This window comes from Fimicolochytrium jonesii, assembly GCF_025526975.1.
Source record: "Fimicolochytrium jonesii strain JEL569 chromosome Unknown EV422scaffold_8, whole genome shotgun sequence".
Taxonomy (NCBI): Eukaryota; Fungi; Chytridiomycota; class Chytridiomycetes; order Spizellomycetales; family Powellomycetaceae; genus Fimicolochytrium; species Fimicolochytrium jonesii.
The window spans coordinates 552,034-572,227 of record NW_026515675.1 but is presented as its reverse complement, the minus strand read 5'-3'; the positions used below and the strand labels follow the sequence as shown (position 1 = coordinate 572,227).

The 20,194-nt window shown below is 54.2% G+C and overlaps 6 protein-coding genes across 6 annotated transcripts; 3 read left to right on the top strand and 3 right to left on the bottom strand.

Moving 5' to 3' along the window:
* Positions 1–269: 269 nt before the first annotated feature.
* EV422DRAFT_577838 (uncharacterized protein) lies at positions 270–2,679 on the bottom strand. Its single transcript, XM_053073267.1, has 4 exons — positions 1,704–2,679; positions 1,617–1,664; positions 771–1,471; positions 270–697 (listed from the first exon to the last, which is right to left on the bottom strand). The coding sequence occupies exons 1-4, from the start codon at positions 2,349–2,351 to the stop codon at positions 613–615; spliced, it is 1,482 nt and encodes a 493-aa protein (XP_052926534.1). The 5' UTR covers positions 2,352–2,679; the 3' UTR covers positions 270–612.
* A 1,729-nt stretch (positions 2,680–4,408) lies between these two features.
* EV422DRAFT_417865 (DNA glycosylase) lies at positions 4,409–5,655 on the top strand (the record flags this gene model as incomplete). The annotated part of the gene is made up of 4 exons (XM_053067079.1): positions 4,409–4,525; positions 4,594–4,784; positions 4,909–5,043; positions 5,141–5,655. Coding segments are annotated over 4 exons (696 nt in total), but the record flags the coding sequence as incomplete, so codon positions are not given.
* Positions 5,656–5,710: 55 nt separating this feature from the next.
* On the bottom strand, positions 5,711–8,447 carry EV422DRAFT_417976 (uncharacterized protein). Its single transcript, XM_053067080.1, has 4 exons — positions 8,306–8,447; positions 8,073–8,238; positions 6,502–7,998; positions 5,711–6,418 (listed from the first exon to the last, which is right to left on the bottom strand). The coding sequence occupies exons 1-4, from the start codon at positions 8,314–8,316 to the stop codon at positions 5,900–5,902; spliced, it is 2,193 nt and encodes a 730-aa protein (XP_052926532.1). The 5' UTR covers positions 8,317–8,447; the 3' UTR covers positions 5,711–5,899.
* Positions 8,448–10,855: 2,408 nt separating this feature from the next.
* On the top strand, positions 10,856–13,851 carry EV422DRAFT_586231 (LETM1-like protein-domain-containing protein; the record flags this gene model as incomplete). The annotated part of the gene is made up of 6 exons (XM_053073460.1): positions 10,856–11,787; positions 11,862–12,140; positions 12,205–12,807; positions 12,881–13,015; positions 13,081–13,233; positions 13,282–13,851. Exons 1-6 carry the CDS (start codon positions 11,191–11,193, stop codon positions 13,849–13,851), a joined length of 2,337 nt encoding a protein of 778 aa, XP_052926531.1. The 5' UTR covers positions 10,856–11,190.
* Positions 13,852–14,534: 683 nt separating this feature from the next.
* Positions 14,535–14,969, bottom strand: EV422DRAFT_566558 (uncharacterized protein; the record flags this gene model as incomplete). The annotated part of the gene is made up of 3 exons (XM_053072452.1): positions 14,535–14,680; positions 14,775–14,839; positions 14,926–14,969. 3 exons carry the CDS (start codon positions 14,967–14,969, stop codon positions 14,535–14,537), a joined length of 255 nt encoding a protein of 84 aa, XP_052926530.1.
* Positions 14,970–15,827: 858 nt separating this feature from the next.
* Positions 15,828–17,657, top strand: EV422DRAFT_495307 (armadillo-type protein; the record flags this gene model as incomplete). Its single annotated transcript, XM_053067805.1, has 2 exons — positions 15,828–15,887; positions 16,029–17,657. Coding segments are annotated over 2 exons (1,689 nt in total), but the record flags the coding sequence as incomplete, so codon positions are not given.
* Positions 17,658–20,194: the final 2,537 nt, after the last annotated feature.

Sequence of the window (20,194 nt, the reverse complement as noted above, 5' to 3'; positions counted from 1 at the left end):
GGTGTGCTTTTCACACATCAAAAGGACGATGCCACTGCTGCAACTGCGTTGGCTATGGTTGCTGCGTCGGCTGCCCATCCCTCCGATGCGACGTGCCCGGAATCTCCAGCAGCATAGCAACAGCGATAGCGCGCCTTTCTTCCTCGTTCTCGACGACCCGCGGCGGGAGAGGGGCTGCTGCTTGCTGTTGTAGTTGATGTTGTTGTTGTTGTTGGTTTTGTTGATCATGCTGCTGTTGTTGTTGTTGCTGTTGTTGTTGTTGTTGCGCCACCGCTTCGTTGTACGCTTGAGTGGGGCCCGCGGGATGGTTCACCGCTTTATTGTATCGCTCTTGCATGGCTGTCGTCATATCGTACTCTGGCCGCGCCACGGGGTGGTGCACGGTTCGCGTAAGGTGCTGCAGCGCGCCGTTGACATTGCTGTATGGGAACGGGGCATGGCTCAGCGCGGACGTCGGGGTAAGCACCGGCCAGTCGATCAATGAGTTGATGCTCGACGAGGCCGACATGGATATGGGTGGTCGCGCGGAAGCCAGTGACGAGGAGGAAGCGGATGGCGGCGGAGTGGCTTCCTGGGCGGGAAATCGTCGTCGCCGCTTTGTAGAGGAAGGTGTCAGTTCATCCATGGTCGCTGGTGGTCTGTTATCGCCGATATGGATGGATGGGATGGGTAGTTGGATGCGGTCGGACAGCCTGCCCTTTTGTGGTCGATTTTCCATGAGAAATTGGGAACTGTCGCCACTTTCGTGTTGTAAAAGATGGTTGACGTACCCTGGGTATGCGGGAGAAGAACGATGGTGGGACGGTGGAAGGTTTTCAGCAGCGACAGCATTGAACTGGGGCTGAGGATGAACGGCAGCGGCAGGATAGGTATTGCCGGCTGCGGGCATGATCCACTTAGTCTGCTGTTGGGGTATGTTTGGCATGCTTGCGCCGAGCATGGAATTGATGGACGCTCGTTGTGGTGAGTCAGTTGTATAATGTGTTGGCTGAACTTGGTTATTCGGTCTCCTCGCCTCGTTCGAGTCGACAAATGCAGATGTTACGTCCATGCGGAGCCCTACGGGACCTCTCACAATCTGCTGCATCTCGTTCTTCGTGCGAATGTCCCCGTAAGAAGAGGCTGGACTGGTTGGGGTCGTCGCCGGCGACGGCACCCCTACCAATAGTCGCGCAGCCACACGAGGAGGATGGTTTGGGTCACTTTGCGAATCGTACACGGGTGTTCCCGATGCCGAGCCTGTCGGAGTGGCGCCCGGTGTGTTCGACGGTGTTATTGTGCTGATTGCATCAGCGGGTTTGGAAGCTGGAGCGGAGGTCCCTGCTGGGTGCGGGCTGGTCTCCGATTCCACACTGCCGGCAGAGGATGCTTTACGTTTGCCTTTCGATGGCTTGCTCTTGCAACTGGGTCCCGTTGATCCGCCAGAGTGACGAATTCCCTGGTGCCGAGTCAAATCATACCGCCTGGTGAACTATATGAGAGGATGTTAGTACGGGAAGCAAACAATCAACAACACAATTGAGGGCTATGTATGAAGCCATGCATGAAATTGGCAATCCCGCTCACTCCGCCGTCGACGAAGATGTTGGGCGGCGCAGTTTCTACTACCGACGCACTCTCACTTCGCCAGCAGGCTCGCCATATCCTCCCTTCGTTCGGACACGCTAACGACCATTTTATCTCACTTCCTTCGATGCTTTTACCTTCCTCTCACAAACTTCACACTCCCATTCCCTTATTCCAAAGTGCGTTGCGTAGTGAGTGGACAAGTTGAACCTCCTCGCAAAAGCCTTTTTGCAGTTTGCATAAGTACACTCGAATAAACCGTCAGCGTTCTTCTCGGAAGCCACATTGGGATTCAGTAGATCGGGTGCAGTGCCCTTTGTGGTTGTTTTGGGTGGTGGCGGTGGTGGTACGGCAGGAAGTGGGTGCATAGCGATGGTCGGTTGTGGGTGGTTGTGGTTCACGTGTTGGAGTTTAGTGTTTTGTGGGTGAGGGTTTTGTGGCTGAGGGTAATGCTGGGTGTGAGGTTGAGGCTGGGATTGGTGGAACTGGTGTGTTTGAGGGTGTGGGTGGGTTTGCGGGTGCTGGTGGGTTTGGGGATGCTGGTGGGTTTGAGTATGCTGGGGGTGCTGTTGATATTGAGGGTAGTGAGGGTGTGGGGGATGCATTGAGTTATGGTGCTGCGGCTGCTGAACATGATGGACGTGCTGAACGTGGCTTCCTGCCGAATCGCCGGCCATGCCGCGTGGCTGGTGTTCTGCAGGCCCGCCGCCGCCGCCGCCGTACTGCCCGTTATGCGAGGAAGGGTCCATGCCGCCGTGTGAGGTGTTCATCTGCAGCGAGGACATTCCAAGGGTCGATGGGCCCGCAGATATCGAAAACTTTTTCCGTTTGCTGCGCTATGCCCGAAGGTCCGAGAGGGGGCGTGCCGTCCGTACAGCACGGGCGAGGCTAGCGGCTTGGGAGGGGTTGTCCCCACAATGGGACGCTTCGTTGACGGTTGTAGGAGATATCCCCTGCGTTCTACGGGGCGGTGCTATCCCCTGAATAACGTCGTGGCAGTAGGGAGATTGTGTGAGGTTGCGAATGCGGGCGGCTTCTCTCTCGCTTGTGCCTAGTGTTCTGCCTCGCCGTCGTGCGCCTTATTGGCCTTATTGCCCTTATTGCGTTCGCATTTCCGAATTAAATATTTCCATTTATGTCCGCGCGTTGATGGGAACTAGCTTCTCCCGTGGACAATAACTTAAGGATCCACATTAGCCAACGACCTGCCTCTTGCAGCGAGTCTGCTTTCTCAGCCTCAGTAAGGGGGACTTATCTCGCTACAAGTAGGGGTTTCGTGTGGCTAATCAAATCACACGACGTATGCGCCGTTAGATATAGGGAATCTTCCGTCAGTGAGCCTCCCTGCTCTCAGATCAAATCTATCAACATACAGTATGTGTCTATATGTCTGCGACCTCACGTGACTTCCAGGCCGGCCCCCCCCCCCCGGGACGCGACCGGCGACTACCAGGCGATTCTGCCGGCGACTACCAAGCAAGCAGACAAGAGATACTCGCCATTGCGAGATTGACCCCGACGTCTTGACCTCGGCCTTGGCACATGCCGAGGAGAATGGTGATAGCTGCCAACGGGGGAAGCACAAAGTATTAGGAGACTGATGCCGTGGTCGACGCTGTCAATTCAATGGCAGCTCGCGATAGACACTGACTTAGTCACGTGAGGTCGCAGACATATAGACCCATACTGTACATACTGTACATCGGTGCCAAATATGCCTCCAAAGAGAAAGGATATCCAGCGCCCTCTCAAATGCGACGGCTACTACGTATCTATTGAAAGGGTCCCGTTCGTCATTCGATCTTTGCCATGTCTTTCAACCTCTTGCCTTTTCACTGGTCTTGAGGTATGCACACATGCTCTCAGACTGTGATTATACGTGCAGGCTGGGATGTATCATGTAGCTACCTTTGCAAAATTCCGGGTCTGCTGCGGCTGCGGCTGCGCTCGCAATTCCACATTCTCTGTCGGAGCCTGTCCTCACGCCGCACGGTGCCAAGCGGCGAGGCTGCCATACTAGTAGCATCCTGAATTGTAAAATTCTCCGCTCCTCTCTTTCTGCGGTCGAGGATGCAGCCATTGGCCTGATGCAGCGGGCCAAACGTCGGCGTGATGCAAACTCCCCTGAGGTCTGTGGAAACCAGCCCATGTTTGACATGACACTGCGACCAAAAGAGGATTGCGGGACTGTTGCTGTTGGCCTTCGACAGCTTCCCTTCGAGCACAGTCCCGTAATGACCACACCGCCTCACCGCGCCTATACATCGATTCCATTTGAGCTTGCGTGCGTCAAAGAATGCACTATTGATGTAACCCTGCAGGATGGGCACATCGAGATTTTCACCAAGTGGCTTCGTTTAAACTTAGCATTTGCAAAAATCAGCATGTCTTCCTCCTTCTCGGACTTCTCGGACTTCTCGGACTAACTTCTCGGACCAGAAAGCAACAGGACCTGCTGTGTTCCCAGATACGGACTACAGGTCCATAGTAATTGCTAGCGGACCTGTGGGCCATAGGCGGAGTGCTGCGCGGAGTGCCGATGAATTGCGAAACGCGAGCGTGTCTTCCGCGACGGAAAGTTGGAAGTTCTCGACGCTGGGGCATGCTGAATTCCCCCGCCAGCGCAATTCGTGCGTGCCGCAGTGCTTTCACGTCGCCACCACTCAGGAGCATGTCAAAGCTCCTGGACACAGTAAAGCAGGAGAATGTAGCAAGTGTCAAGCTCGAGGATGCGCCGACAGTGAAGCTGGAAGGTGCAGCAATCGTGAAGCTTGAGGATGCGAAATTGGAGAGCGTTGCACATGCCAAGCTTGAGGATATTGAAGCTCCGAGTGTCCCCAGCACCGCGTGGAAGGGTCAAGCAGTGTACGACGTGATCGAGGTCTTTCGGAAGAGCGTAACGGCGCCGGTCGACTGGTGCGGATGTGCACAATTGGGAAGGAAGGATCTCGGGAATAAGGTCCGTCCGATATTGTCTGGGAACTCCTCCCTCAGACCCCCTATGTGAACGATTGCTTCTCGTACCAGGTCTATAGGTTCGAAGTGCTGGTCGCCCTTATCCTGTCCGCGCAAACGCCCGACCTGAAACTTGAGCCCGCGGTCCGCAAGCTGCAAGAAGCGTTTCCCATGGGCATTACACCCGATGCCATATTGGAAACCAAACCCGAGGTCATCAGGGATCACCTCAAATGGATAGGAATGCAGAATCAGAAGACAAAGTAAGGGCTGCTGCGTTCGGCTAGACGAAAACCATTTTGAGCGACATGGAGTATGGCATTTGGATGCCCAGAGTGCTCCTCAAACGCTCAGACGGCTGACGTGCCCTTCGATGGACAATGGCAGGGCTTTGATAGGAACAAGTCAAATATGCAGCACACAATACCACGGGGACATTCCAACCACTTTCGAGGAGCTGTTATTATTGCCAGGCGTCGGTCCAAAGATCGCTGCGTTGACGATGTCTGCGGCATGGCATAAGTACGTAAGTCGTTCTCCCCACCTGGTCCAAGAAAGTCGGTCCTGGTAGTCCACATATGGTCCCAATCTCACACCTCCCGCCCTCGGGCAAACACAGACACGTCGCCATAGGAGTCGATACACACCTGCACCGCATCTCCAACCGGCTCGGCTGGGTAACCACCAAAACGCCCGAAGAGACGCGAAAACGGTTGCAGATGGAGGTGCCGGAGGAGCTGTGGGGGCCGATCAACCCGCTGATGGTCGGGTTTGGGCAGGTGTTGTGCAAGGCTGTCAATCCCGCGTGTGAGGCGTGCCCCGTGAAGGAGTTGTGCCCGAAGCGGGGGGTGAAGGCGGCGAAGAAGAGATAGATTGGAAGGCTTCTGGGGTTTGATCGGCCTGGATCGACGGCTGGTAGGAGGTATGCGGCCCCTAGGAGTGGGGAGCGGATGATAGCAGCGGCGGAGTACCGTTGCGAGCGTCGTAGCATTAGCAGCATGTAGAGGTAGAAGGTCTTGGGAGCCACAGCATTGGCTCTCCTGGGGGCAGATTCAAGGTGGGCACGAGTTGATTTATCAATGGTAGCCGAGAGAAAGCAGTCCGCCAACGGAAGACGCAATGCAACATGATTCAAGCCAAAAAGGCAACCTCATATTTCAAAAAATAAAGAGTAAGCGCCCAATATACAAACAAGCTAGCACCGCGCGACAAAATACCCTCCTCCCCAGATACCAAGCGCGCCCGCACGATAGCATAATTGTCCAACATTAAAGGCATATATAGGACCACTCCCGCATCCCCGTCCTCCGAGGCAAAAGGCCAAAATCTCCTGTCATCTGCGCCCTTGCATTCCATGAGCTCTCCCAATCAACGCTCGCTATGCTCCATGTATCGGTAAGGTAACTCCAAACTGTGTTTCCGCCGACTCTTCGTTCTGGTGAACGTGTTGCGGTGATGACGTTGCCGCCACGGTTGTGTTTTGCCGTGCCTTCCAAGCGCAGAACGCAAGCCATTCTGGGTCTCGCTTGTCGAGGACGACTACGTCATCTTTGCTTTCAGACGGTTCGGTTTGTTGCGGTGCGGCGGTCTTGGTGATGCGAGGGGGTATCGTGGAGTCGGTATCGGCAATCTCAATATCATCGGGCACCGCTACGATGGGAGGGGTATCGGTTTTGCTGACCGCTGCCACCTTTACCGCGGGAGGGACATCGGGAGCAGGATCTTTCTGTTGTCCGCCCGGTTGTGGGACTGACGCCGGCCTTTCGTCGTTGCTGGTTGCGTTCGTGGAAGGCCCAGCAGTGCCGGGAAGACCAGATTGTATATAGGCATTGGCTGCCATGCGCATTTGCAGAAGGTAGGCCAACTCGGATTGCATTTTGGTTACGGATTCCAGCCACTGTACGAAGCCAGAAAAAGTCAATCGATGAGGTGCGCAGAACCAATCTGAAAGTTTATGGCGAATCAGACCCAAGAACATACCTCAATCGCTTCTTTATCCGTCGCCCTAACACTCCCAGCATGCCTCAGCGCAGCACCATCCACAAACGCACTAGCTGCATAAGGAAGCGGCCCGCAACCCGTATCAACGCCGCGCTCCCCAGCCTCATACAGCTCGTTGACACAGCTGCGGAATGTCGCGCCAACATGGCTAAACTGCGACGGGACCCGCTGATCCTTCTCCGCGTCCTTTCCATCGCTGCTGCTGGATCCACCCGTCTCCGCCTTCTCAAGCGCCCGCAGCTCAGCGAGGGTCCGCACTCGATCCAGGAAATCCAGTTTGATGCGACGCTCAGGGAGCTTGTACTTGACCCCCCCAATCTCGAGCTCCTCCATCGGCGATTTCTTCAATGAAGGCTTTCTAGAGGCGGAGGATTTCGCTGAATAGTAGGTTGTGGTATCTGAGTCGTTCACGACTTCGATGTTGCCGTTGTTTGCGCTTTCGGTGGTCTGAATGGGTGGTGGGAGAGGCTCGCTAACTGTTGGAGATTTTGGCTTGGGGAGCACGACTTCCTTGCGACCATGTACGTCCCCAGCACTCGTGCGTGCTTTCTTTGAGGCGCTGGTGGGCGTGCCGCCTTCGACGGAGTCGATGGGCCGCCGTTTGCTTTGGGTGGCATCGATCCTCAGATCCTTGCTAGCAGCATCCATTTTCGAAGTCGTTGTTGGACCAACACTTTTCTGGCTAACAAACAGAATTGGCTCCGAGGGTATTGGGTTCGTCTCCTTGTCGACAGGCTTCTCAGCATTGATCTCCACCCAGGGTCGTCGGGCAAAAACGCGTTGCTTCGGCATCGACCAGTCAGCATGACACGGACACATCCACTTCCGTCGGAGATGGACCACCCCGGTCTCTGCCTCACCGTTCGCATCCGTTCGCTCCCCTCGGTCATCCGCGCCCCAGGTACGCAGTCGCAACGCGTGCCACATCCCAGCATCGACGACCTCCTTTTCTTCTTCCTTCAGTTCGGGTGGTATGCAGGTCAATGGCGGCGTCAGGCAGTCCAGATGCCAATGAAGGGGGCAGTAGTCACACTTCACCAGATCCGTTCGCAGTGCTTGGGGTCGACCCGCCGAATTCTCCGGCTGTGGTATACTGTAAGAGGCCAATAGCGCCGTCGGACGTAACTTATACCCAGAGTTGCCGCATTGGTGGCATGTTACGGCGGACGGATCGGTCGTCAGCTTCGCCACGTCTATGCCCTCCAGAACGGCGGCCGAACTCCCTTTTCGTGCCCCCGCTTTGTGACTCTTCGGTCTGGTGATCTCGATCTCCCGGGTATCGATATACGCCCCGGTTGCTGGGTGCATATATACATTTTCGAATGCGTTGACGATTTCGCCTGGTAACTCAAATACTCGTGGGTTCAGGCTCTCCAAGTTCACCAAAAGCCTGTCGAACAGACCGGATGCGGCTTGCCCGGGTGTGGCGGGGGATGCTGCCTTCCGTTTGCCCTTCCTGCTGCTTGCAGCTTGAATCTGCTCGTACACAGATGAATCCCGAAATCAGATACCTCCTGCATGATTCGGAATCTGCGGTTCGTTCGACCTACCTTTCGCGCTCGACAAGATCGGCAATCCCAAGTATCCACCTCAACATCAGTGATGGTCTCAAAACCTTCCTCCAGACACTGAAAGTGAAAAGCTCTCGGGCATGAATCGCAGCAAAGCAAGCGGCCACGACCCAAACACGCGGAGCAATGGTCGTCATTTTGAATGCTCTACCAAGTCAAAGCGCAGAGGTTTGTTACCAGAATGACAGCAACCGGTGTGGAATGAAACATACCTTGGCATCATCGATCTCCTCGTGGATTTGGAATTTAGGAATGCCGGAACGCGTGGTAGGCCTCACCGGGGAGGTGCTACGGGTATCTTTTACATTTTTGGCGAGAGAAGGCCCGGCAGTTCGGGCTGCGCTTCTTGGATTTGGGACACTTTTGCTCGCATTATTTTCCGTATTCGATGGCTTGTTGATTTCCATGGGAGACCTGCAGGTTTGACCATCAGGTTCAGCTTCAAACGTCTATGTAAGGTATCCTTAACAGAAATTGTACATACTTTTTCGATTTTTCGCTTTCACTTTCCGCTGGTTGTACGGTGGCAATCACGTCGCGGATGCTGAGGACATCTTCAGCCAAATCCGCCTCCTCCTTTCCGCCTGCTGCAGGCTTCTTTGAAAATGGATTTACCAGTCCGGCTGGAATGTAAACCCCATTGACCCTCTGGGCCTGTTGGGCGTCCAGTTTTGACGCCGTCGGCTTCGCCTTTTTCTTGTGGGACCGCTTCTGCGTTGTGGTCGTGGAAGTGCTTGCCGGGATAGACGGGCTCGACAATACCCCTATGGTGGGATCCGCTGCTATGGAAGTCTGGAGAACGGGTGCTGACCTTGGCCGTGGCGGTGCTGGTAATGGCCGTTCCGCCTTCTCCCCTGTCACCGAACCGTCCGGGAAACTCTGCGAGGGATCTGCGGTCAAATCGATGACACCCTCTATAGGAGCCGAGAGGTTTCCTCTCCATAACTTTGTCTCAGAAGCGGTGCGACTTGGAATTGGTGGCTTTTCGATAGGAGTCGGACCCTGCATGATCTCCCTACGTGGTTGCATGGATGTTGTTTTGGGTCCCGGTGCAGGTGCAGAATTGACTCGCAGCGGCTTTCGTAGAGCTTTTATTGTTGGAGGGGCGACGGGAGTGATCATCTGACTCATGGTGTGCATATGCCTCACCTGCTGACCACCAACCGCAGGGCTTTCCTGAATGATGATAGTGCCATTTGGAAGCATATTTTGTGGATGTCTCAGAGAAGACATCATGTAGGGACGCATCATCTCGACGTCAATTGGCGACAGATACGCCGGATGGCCCTCCTGCTGCTGCTCCCATGGGATGCCTCGGTTCTGCTGCTGCTGAGCTGCGTACATTGCGAATGGGTCGGTCCTCCAATCCTGTACGCCAGTCATTTCCTGTGGTAAACTAGCGCTCGACTGTCGGCCTGACGACGAACCAGAGGTCGAGTAGGTCATCGACGACAGCATAGACACATCCGAGTCCGAGTCCAGATATGACCGCTGCGTTGCCCCTCCTGTCATAATTGGCTGCAGTGCTGGGGAACTTCTGAAACTTCTCTCTTGAGCCCGTACTCTGTGAGCAGCATTGACGGCCGCGGAAGACTGTTGTTGTTGAGGTTGCTGTTGCCTCGAGGTAGAAGAGCCGGCGCTATTTGCCATTTGAGACTGTCGAATGTAGAAGCCCTGTTGCGCCCACGGCCCCTGTCCCTGCGAGGAAAGAACAGGTACGCCGTTCACAATCTGATAGTGGCCAAGTTCCCTCCTAGAGTTCCTGAGATCCCTCGGGTCGCTCATTTGTATAAGAACCGGCCTTCCCTGCAACCCCGTTGGCCGCGCTATGAGCTGCTGCTGATATCCGCCGTAAACTATGTCAGGCGGGAAGTTCTGAATATGCTCTTCGGTTGGCGAAGTTTCGAGATGGCTAATCATCGCTTGCGCAGAAGAGTCCTGACCGACAAACGCCTAGAAACGGGGTAAATCTGTTAAGCCCGGTGGAAGAAGTCCGCACAGCCTACTGAGTGAGACACAAACCCCGTTCGCCGCTTTCGCCAATTCCACGAGCTGATTCGGATTCCTTGCGGTGGGCTGATTGGCTTCGTCTTTTGCTTCCCAGCCCGCAGGAGTTGAGAGTTCGGATGAAGCAAATCACCAAGATTCGCGCAGAGGTCCCCCACCACGTGGGTTTCTCCGTAATGACCGTTCCTTCCAAAATCTGCCCGTCCTACAGCAGTTCCCAGTCCTGGTCGACGACCTGGAGAAGCTTCTCCAGTAGATGGTTCGACTCTCGAGGTGGATCTCCAAACAACCGTGACAGCTGCCTGAAAACGGGGAGTAAGCAGGCAAATATATCAGTTAGTATGCGTGATATACTGGACAGACATAACGACGACGCTGACCTGCAACCTTGTATAGCAAACAAGTTCCGTCTCTGGCGGGAAGCACCCTTCCTTTAGAGTGTTGGGGACCCCCTTCTGAGAAGGGTCAAGTTGCGCTTGTGGTGACCCTTGTGAATAGTGGACTGTGCCAGCCTTAGCGTTTGGACAGCGTCTGGACTCACGGGATCGACGCACCGCCTAATCATTACGAGTTGTTCGCTGCGCCTATCCTAAGCACATTCACTTAGAAGCCCTCAGGTTTCCAGCGCGCCAACGCCATTGAATGAATTGAGACGTCTTGATCCAAACGCGTCGCGACAGTCTTCAATCTTGAGTCACGACTCTGAGGTCGTCGGAATTTCACGGACTGGAACGACTATGATGTATTGCAGGTCGCCGGTTTGGGCTTTCGAGGTTTTCGCCACGTTCCACTTCGCTTGACATTTTGCACTTCATTCAGCAGAGGACACCGCCGACGACCCTTCAGCGGCTGCTTCTATAACCTAGGATAACGGGCTCGTTGTAGACCTGGACAGGCTAGCTTGGAAATACGTGCTACCCTTCAGTCGTGATCTCGGAAGGATTTCGTGAGAGTTTCGGCCGAGTCGTAAAGCGACTATAGCGACCGCAGTTTCGCGAAGCTTGTACTTGACGAGCCCCTGTACTGGAGTGTACTGGAGACTCATTATTCTTCCCGCGAAAGCCTCACTGTTTTTGGAACGAAATTCAGCATGTTTTCGTATCGTATGGGACTCTCAAGCCGGCCCGACGCGGCTATAAGTCGCCATGTGGCAACCGCTGTTGGACGGGCGCTGCGAGCAAACGCTGTTAGCATAGGTCGAACCTCGCCATTCGCCCGGGAAGCTGCGTTCTATGCACAGCACCAAACGAGGGGCCCAGCTTCAGTTCGGACGTTTGCGTCGAGTGTCCGAGTCGAATCGATACCGCGGGGGGACCGGAGCTCAGCTTCGCAAATAAGCAGTCTTTTTACTATACCGACCTCCTTGAGATTGTTGCGGGAGCCAGAAACGGTGGCTCCCGTTGGTCAGAGTCAGGCCCATAAACAGGAGACTCCGGTCGAAAAGGCCATTCGGGAAGCAAAGAGCGAGCAGCTCGCTGCTGCGTCCAATGCTCTAGGGCCCACCACGGAAGGCGCCGCAGTACCTGTGCAATCTGCTCCCAAGAAGTCAATATCTGTGCGAATAAAAGAAGAGCTGCTCCATTACTGGCATGGAACCAAGCTTCTCGGGACAGAGATCAAAATCTCCAGTAGGCTGCTGGTGAAGCTGTTGAATGGGCAAGGACTGTCCCGGAGAGAGCACAGACAGGTATGTCACTCTCCACATTGCCATTGATTACAATGCATTTGAAGCTCAGGGTCGTAACTCTTATACTGCCTCAGTTGAAGCGCACGACCAGTGACTTATTACGACTGGTGCCTTTCATCATCATTCTCCTGATCCCTTTCATGGAACTCGCTCTTCCAATTCTACTGAAGCTATTCCCCAATATGCTGCCCAGTACATTCGAGAGCAAGTTCCAAGAAGAAGAGAAAAAGAAGAAGATCTTAAAGATGAGACTGGAGATGGCGCGCTTCTTGCAGGACACCGTTGAGGATGTTACGGTTTCTGGTAGTTCTGCTGCTGCCGCCGCAAAGGAGTTCACTGAGTTCTTCAACAAGGTGCGATTCGTTCTTAAACTTACGAAAAGCGTCCTGATAACTCACGCCTGATATCTGCCTGCAGTGCCGAACAAGCGCACAACCGGCTTCATCCGAGGAGATTTTACGAATTGCGAAGAAGTTCCCAGACGAGTTGACCCTCAGCAATCTGTCTCGGCCACAACTCGTCAGCATGGCCAAGTATATGAACATTCAAGCATTCGGCACAGACAGCTTCCTTCGCCACCAAATTCAGCGACGACTCAACTACCTGGAGCAGGACGACCGAGTCATTATTGCAGAAGGCGGAGCAGAGAAGTTGTCGCTACCTGAACTGCAGCAAGTCTGCATCTCTCGCGGTATCAGGACGACGGGCGTGTCACCTGCTCGCATGAGGGCAGAGCTAGAACAATGGCTTGACCTTCACGTCAACCACAACATCTCCTCGTCTCTCTTAATCCTCAGCCGCGCTTTCCAACTGAGCGATCGCATTCCGACCGATAAAGATGCGGCGTTGAAGGGCAACGCGGAAGCTTTGCAGGCTACGTTGTCGTCTTTGCCGCATCAAGTGGTGAACGAGGCTCAGTTGCATATTTCTGAGGCCGAAGGGTCAGCCACGTACAAGCAGAGGCTGAGCGTGTTGCAAGAACAGGAAGAACTGATACAGGACGAATTGGAGCAGGAAGCGGTGAGTACTGCCACGTGACTCGACGGTTTGGAGGGTTACCGTTATTGACAAACATATCACACTTGTTCCACAGGCCATCGCTGAGGCCAAGAAGGCCAAAGAGGAGGAAGAAGCGGCTCTGAAGCGCGCGAAGGAAGAACAAGAGGCTGCTGAGCAGTTGCCTTTGGTCGAGCAAGTTCGCACAAGACAAACGGAACATCAGGCACAGGTTGGTGATACAGCAAATTCTTGTCTGCTTTATGCTCTTCATTGACAAACTTGGACTCTCTGTAGACCATCATTGAGGAGGAGGACGCTCTTCATATGACTGACGAGGAACTGACACGGTTGAGTCAAGTACTGAAAGTTATCACCAATCCGTCCGCCGTGGATGACATCAGAGCTCCCCTTGCACAATTGAAGGAAGAGCGTAGGGAGTACAAAGAGGTAGGAAATCCCGGGATGGGCGCTTGGTTTCTGGTCGCATGATGAAAGCATCTAACGCAACCCTTAAAGGACGTTGAGGAGCTAAAACAGGTGACGCAAAAAGAAACCGCCAAATCAACTAACGAGATCGGGGACCGTATCGACAAAATGGTCTCCAGGCTCGAAGCCGATTGTGCCAAATACGACTTGGAACACGGATCGAATCTCAACCTCGTCCGACCCGACTCCCAGGGTAAAATCACCATCGCGGAACTGGAACAGGCGATCCAACTCATTCGCGACCACCCTGATGACGAGAGGATCAAGCGGATCGTCATGAAGCTTGACGCGGACGGCGATGGGGTTGTGGCCATGAGCGAAATTTTGTTCTTGGCTGAGGAAGCCGAGAAGGAAGGGCACGGGGAGACGGCAGGCGCTATTAAGCGGGTTGCCGCCCGTGGGAAGAAGGTTGCGGAAGAGGCTGTAGAGCAGATTAGGGAGATTCAGCACAATGTTGCGGTGGATGAGTTGGCTGCGATGCATGAGGCCACGAAGGTTGAAGATGAGGATACCCCGAAGCCTTCGATTGCCATTCCTGCTCCCAAGCCGGCCGCGACGTCTGAGAAGACGGGGCCTTGAACGACAGGCGAGTCATCATCAATCAAACCGACCGGTGCAACGAAGGAGCCTACAGCTCACCAGTGAAAGCCCTTCATCGGATTTCCAACGTAACGCCACCCGTCATAACATCACTTGCATAGATCCTGGCGATAGACGCACGGCTGATGTTCTATCATTGGCCTCCTTCACGTTGTATCATACCATCACACTCCATCAATGACCCCGGCATTGTCTGCCTCACACTGACTAGATAAATACTATTAATGCGTTGCAATTACAATTGACCTGCTCCTGCGGAAGTCAAGTCCTTCGTAGCTTCTGATGATCTATAGACATGTTCCCATTGGCTCAATGACAGCTCGTGAAACACGGGAATTCCGCGTGGTTTTCTGCTCTCTGCAGACGCGAGATCCAGACAGATCTATACGCCGTTCCGACCGACCGCAAGACTCGAATACCCGTTGAGCTGGACGGGTGCGGTCCGTTCGCAGGCGGCGAGTCCATGCACCGCTGGGAATTCCAAACCCCCCCCCCCCCCCCCCCCCCCCCTTGTGTCGATGCCGACACCCCGCGCCGAACAATTACATCCCGTCCAACATCTACCCCTTCCTCTATCCTTCCCCATATGCACCCGTGCTTTCCAAAAACCCTCTCCTTAGTAGCGTTCTGGTCCTGATGACTAAACGCGCAAACGTGACCTATCACCCCTGCCCAGCTTCAGCAGCCGGCTGTTGTGGCGGCGCCGGCGCCGTAGTGTAGATCCCCGCAGGCACACCCCTGTTTGCCGCCTCCACCCGTGCGAGCTCCTCTGCTATTGGGCGTGGTTTGGGGCCTTCGCCGAGGATCACTAGGAAGAGAGAGGGTGAGATATTGCGAATGGGAAGACAACGATGTGGGCAAGCGACGCTAGGCTGTGAAGAAGAGAGATGGAAGAGACGTACCTCGCTTGTAGGTGAGGTAGGTGAGGTAGCAGAATGTTGGGGTGACGCTGATGATCACTACCCAGCTGTAATGGAATGAGAAAATGAGTAATGGAAGCGACGTGGGAAGCGAATCTGCAACTGCTGCTTGTGTTTTCTGGATGTACCATACCTCCGCAGCCTGTCCTTGGCCACCAACCGCATGAACATGCCCATGGTTGCCGGTTGTTTTCAAATAGTTTCGCACTGAAATCGCTGGGTTTGGTGGGAGGAGCTGGTGGACTTCTACGAATTCGAATCTGGTAGACTCGAGTCCAGACTCGAGTCACCCCGCAGCAAGCGTAACCCTAACAAACTCCGCTCTGGCACAAAGTCGCTTCAAAAGTGCCCAGGTCTAATGTTGAATGATCAGAGTGCGGCTGTTCAAATGCGGTTTGGCGCTAATGTTCGTGGCCCGGCGCGTCCGATACTTTGGGCTGCTTCTGTCCGTCCCCTCTGTGTGAAAGTCCCATCCTGTGTCATTCCCAATTGTTTTCTCCAACCAGATTACCTTGCAGTACGTGCCCCCATCTGCAAGCTCCAACACCCATTTTCACGGAACAACGTTCGCATAACGTCGGACTCGGGGAGGTCCCTGCACCTACAAGCATCTCGAAAAGATTCCCCAGCAACCCCAAACGAGCAGCGAAGGCAGGTGTTCTGAGCACCCGACCCGTGCGGCAGTTTTTGTTCGCACCAATCGGTTCCCAGCCGCAAAGCGGTGATTGTGTGTTTGTCGGCGATTGCATCACCGCTTTCGGCTGGCGGTCGTTTCTCTCGAACCGAGAGGTATGTTTTCAGCTCTCATTTTTGAACGATCCCATCCAAGCGCCGGGATTTAATGACTAAGTATCCCATTTTTCTTTCCCTCGTACATGCTTACCGGCAATCCCAACTTGTTCTCCTAGTGCGACGAAGGTACTAGCGCTGCTTACCGCCTTTTGTCCATCATCGAAATGCGACGCTAATCTCCTGCACCTTCCAACCAGATTTACAGAAGATAGACACTTTTGAAACATAAATCATCATTCATCAATGGCAACTCCAGATGAAGATTTCTCGGGCTTGCCTCTGCAAGAGAGACTTGTGCACAAGGTATGTCCCCAAGTTCGTTCGAACTCGATGGCTGAGGTTACTTAGTGAGCATATGAATGTTCACTGTTACGTAATGACGGTATGACGGCTGACATAATCCAACTCCGCTCTAACTCCGCTCCCTATGAAATCCCCATGCAGTCCTGGAAGGCTCGCTCTGGCGCATACGACGAACTCAGCAAGATCTTTGCTACTCTCGACCCGGACGCCGATGCCGAATATAAGAAATGGCAGGATTCTCTCAAAGCAATCGTCGCCGATAGCAATGCAGTTGCACAAGAAACCGGACTTGGCGCCGTCATGTCGTACGTTACGAACGCTCCTAATGCCAAGAAGACAAGGAGTGTACTCGCATCAAGCATCGTAGACAAATGCCTCGGGTCTGTCAGAGCGGGCACGCGGCAGAAGGCCCTCGATGTTTTGTTGATGTATATCGAGATCGATGTGGCTGACCCAATCATCGAAGAAATCCTGCCGTCCTTGGCCCACAAGAATCCAAAGAACGTTACAGCAGCAATCACTGCGCTCAGGGAAGCCATCCGACAATTTGGCACTCGCGTGGTCAGTGTCAAGCCGATTGTCAAACAACTGCCGAAAATCTTTGACCATAAGGACAAGAACGTCCGAGCTGAAGGGACAGCCCTCGCTATGGAGCTGCACCGCTGGCTAGGCGCTGCGTTGATCAGCACTTTAAACGACTTGAAACCGGTTCAACTTAAGGAACTGACTGAGCAATTCGCCGCTGCGTCGACCGACAAGGCAACGCCCGAACGCCTTCTACGTTCGGAGCAGGTGAAAGCCACTGTACCGCAGGTCGACGAAGATCTCAACGGCGATCCGGATGATGCCGAAGCCACTGAAGAACCGGACGCTGCCGAACCTCTGGATCTATTTGATCCGGTAAATGTCCTCGACAAGCTCCCGAAGGACTTCTACGAGCAGCTTGCCTCTGCAAAATGGAAGGACCGGAAGGAGGCACTCGAAGCCTTGTACGAAGTCGCCAAGGCACCTAAGCTCGAAGATGGACGATACGGCGAACTTGTTGGTGCGCTCGGAAAGCGTATCAACGACGCCAACCTTTTAGTCGTTACTGCGTCGGCGAATTGCATTGCTGCGATTGCCGGCGGTTTACGCACCACTTTTACTCAATACAAATCACTTGTGGTTACGCCCGTCATCGAAAAATTCAAGGAGAAGAAGCAGACCGTCGTCGACGCCTTACGCTCTGCTGTAGACGCGGTGTATCTTGCCGCTGGCATTAATTCGATAGCAGAAGACATCGTCGGCGGTGTCGGTCATAAAAACCCCCAAGTTCGGACAGAATCATTGAAATGGGCAACTCGTTCTTTGAAGGACACCCGTCAAGTCCCAGGAAAGCCGGAAATCAAAATCCTCAGCGAAGCTCTTGCTAAGGCGCTCGACGACAGCGATGCGGGAGTCAGAGAATCTGCCGCTGAGGCCTTCGGGACGTTTATGAAAGTTGTGACGGAACGTGTGCTTGCCAGCACTACGGAGAAAATCGACCATTTGAAACTTTCCAAAGTTAAAGAGTACTTCGACAAGGCCGAGATCCGTGCTAAGGCTGCCCCTCCTCCTGCAGCGAAGAAGGTTGCTGCGAAACGACCAGCATCTGCGCCTGCAGTAAAGCCCCTGAAACCAGCGCCACCGGGGCAACCAAAATCAAATTCACCTCCGCCTCGAAAGTCTACTACCGCGAAGGCAGCCGCACCGAAGCAACGACCATCTGCGGCAGCGGCACCGGTTCGCGCGGAAGACGTGCACCCCGATCCCCATGGTCGGACGAACATTACTGATCAAGTCAACGGGGATCTGATCGATCAGCTTTGCGATGCCCAATGGGATACCCGAAAGGCAGGCCTGGATCGACTGGCTGGCCTTCTGCGAGACTCCAACGACCGAGTAATCTTGAGCAGTGACTCCCCACTGTTCGCAGCGCTAAAGGACCGTTTGACGGACACCAATAAGAACCTCGCTCTGGCAGCCGTAGAGGTCGTTGGAAGGCTCGCTGCCGCCGTTGGCAAGCCGTTTGCCAAACCAGCGAAGGCGCTCGTTGGTCCTATCGCCACCATAATGAATGATTCCAAAGCTCACGTTCGCGGCGCCGCATTACCCACTTTGATGGTCATTTTCCAGGCTGTCGGCATCGAACCGATGCTACCAGGTTTAGCCTTTGCCTTGGAACAAGCCCATAGTGTCTCCCGGCTTGAACTCTTGAAGTGGATCGTCGACCGGTTAGACGACACTGGAGAACTAAACACGCCGAATATGGATTGCATTCTACATGCAACTGTCGTCTGCATGGGGGACAAAGATTCGTCAGTTCGCCGGGTCGCGTCCGAGCTTCTTGCATTCATAGCAAGGACAATCGACCATCCATCACGAATACAAGACAAGGCGGAGCAGCTATACTCTGGCTCCCAGTTGCAGTCCATGAAGGAATTGATCGACATGACTGTGGAAATTGCCGAGGAATGGAAAATTGAGGTCGCGCAGGAACAGGCAGAACTTCTCAGAAAGATCGCTCCCGCCGACCGACCAAAAACCGCTCCGGCGAAGGGCAGAACTACACCGCCAAAGCGGGCGAGCCAGACCTCCTTGACGTCACGTCCCTCGACAGCATCGAGCCGACCGGCCTCACGGAAGGCTCCCGTAGCGGCGCGAAGTTCAGCAGTCAGCCGCCGCGATTACGAAAGCTCAAATGAAATCGGCCTTCCCCTGATCAGCGCCGATTTCCATGCGAAGGAAAGCCGTTCTTCAGCCGATAGAGGTCTATCGAAGTGGTCATTCGATGCACCGCGCAGAGAGTTTGTTGATCTGCTTGCAAACCAGTCCGAGGGGCACTTCTCCCCGGAAGTGCACGGCAATCTCTTTGCCTCAGACCACCATAAGGAAAAGAAGTTTCTTGCTGGATTGACCTCATTGGATACTCCAATCGCCAATGGGGTCGAGTCCATCGTTGCCTACGCCAATGCATTGAACATGTCCCCGGAGGATTTAAAGAACCGCTATACCGCCAACTCCGACCTTCTACTTAAATATATTACCCTCCGCTTCTTCGACACGAACACGTCCATGTTCATGAAGTCACTGGAACTATGCGAGCACCTTTTCACCCTGCTGGACGACGAAGGCTATCATCTTACGGAATACGAAGCCACGTCCTTTATACCCTACTTGATCAACAAAGTCGGCGACCCGAAGGAAACAATGCGTGCCCGGGTGCGAGCGATTTTCAAACAGCTCATCCGTGTGTATCCTGCCTCCAAACTCTTCACGCATTTAATGAAAGGCCTCGAATCCAAGAACGCTCGCACCCGTGCCGAACTTCTGGACGAGCTTCAATTCCTTATTCAACGGAATGGCGTTTCGGTCTGTAACCCCAACAAGATCTTTCCCATCATCGCTACGCACATTGCCGACAGGGACGCGACCGTCCGCAATGGTGCCATTGGAGTTGTCTGTGCGGCTCATCAGTTCGTGGGCGAAGCTATTTACAAGCATATTGGCAAAATGTCAGACAAAGATAAGTCTCTTGTCGAGGAACGGTTGAAGCGCGTCTCCGCGGCGAACCGAACGGCGTCCGGAACGACTCGCGTTAGTCTCGCTCAAAGGGCAAGTCCAACCCGATTGGGGGCGCCGGGCAGTCGCAGGACATCCCCGAAAAGCGGAACCACGACATCCCCACCTCGGCGGAGTCCACCTGGGTCTGGCCGCTCTCCTCCGCTTAAAGCACCAATCAGCCCGGCGTCGGCCTCGAGGCTCCCCACAGCTCGACTGAGTGTCAATTCCGGCTCACCGCCTCGAGGGAAGAAGCCATCGGCGAGTCCCTCGAGGGATTACGGAAAGGAAATTGATTTCGATTTGTCGTCTAAGGCAAAGCCAAAAGTTAAACAATTTACCCTGGACGCTGAGGAACTTGAAAGAGGTTTCAAACCATATAAAGCATACTCGCCGGCAAAAATCACGGAACCCACTGCCCCCAATGGAAGCGCAGCCGAGTTTGAGCGCACTTTCAAGCCGTACAAACCGTTCCCTCCGGCCCCGCTGACCGATGTTTCGCTCCCGGCACCCCGGTCGCGCAACTTCTCCCCTGTCTTTGCGGGAATGTCGAAATCATCATCGACGTCGGAGTTATCGCTTCCTCAATCTCAGCCCGGGGAATTAGAAAACCGTTTGGATGCCCCCCATCCAGGTCTCTCGGAAAAATCATTGAACATGCTGATTGTGAGGAGCAACGATTCCGACCTTGAATCCGCCATCGTATCATTCAAGGAAATTGAGGCAAG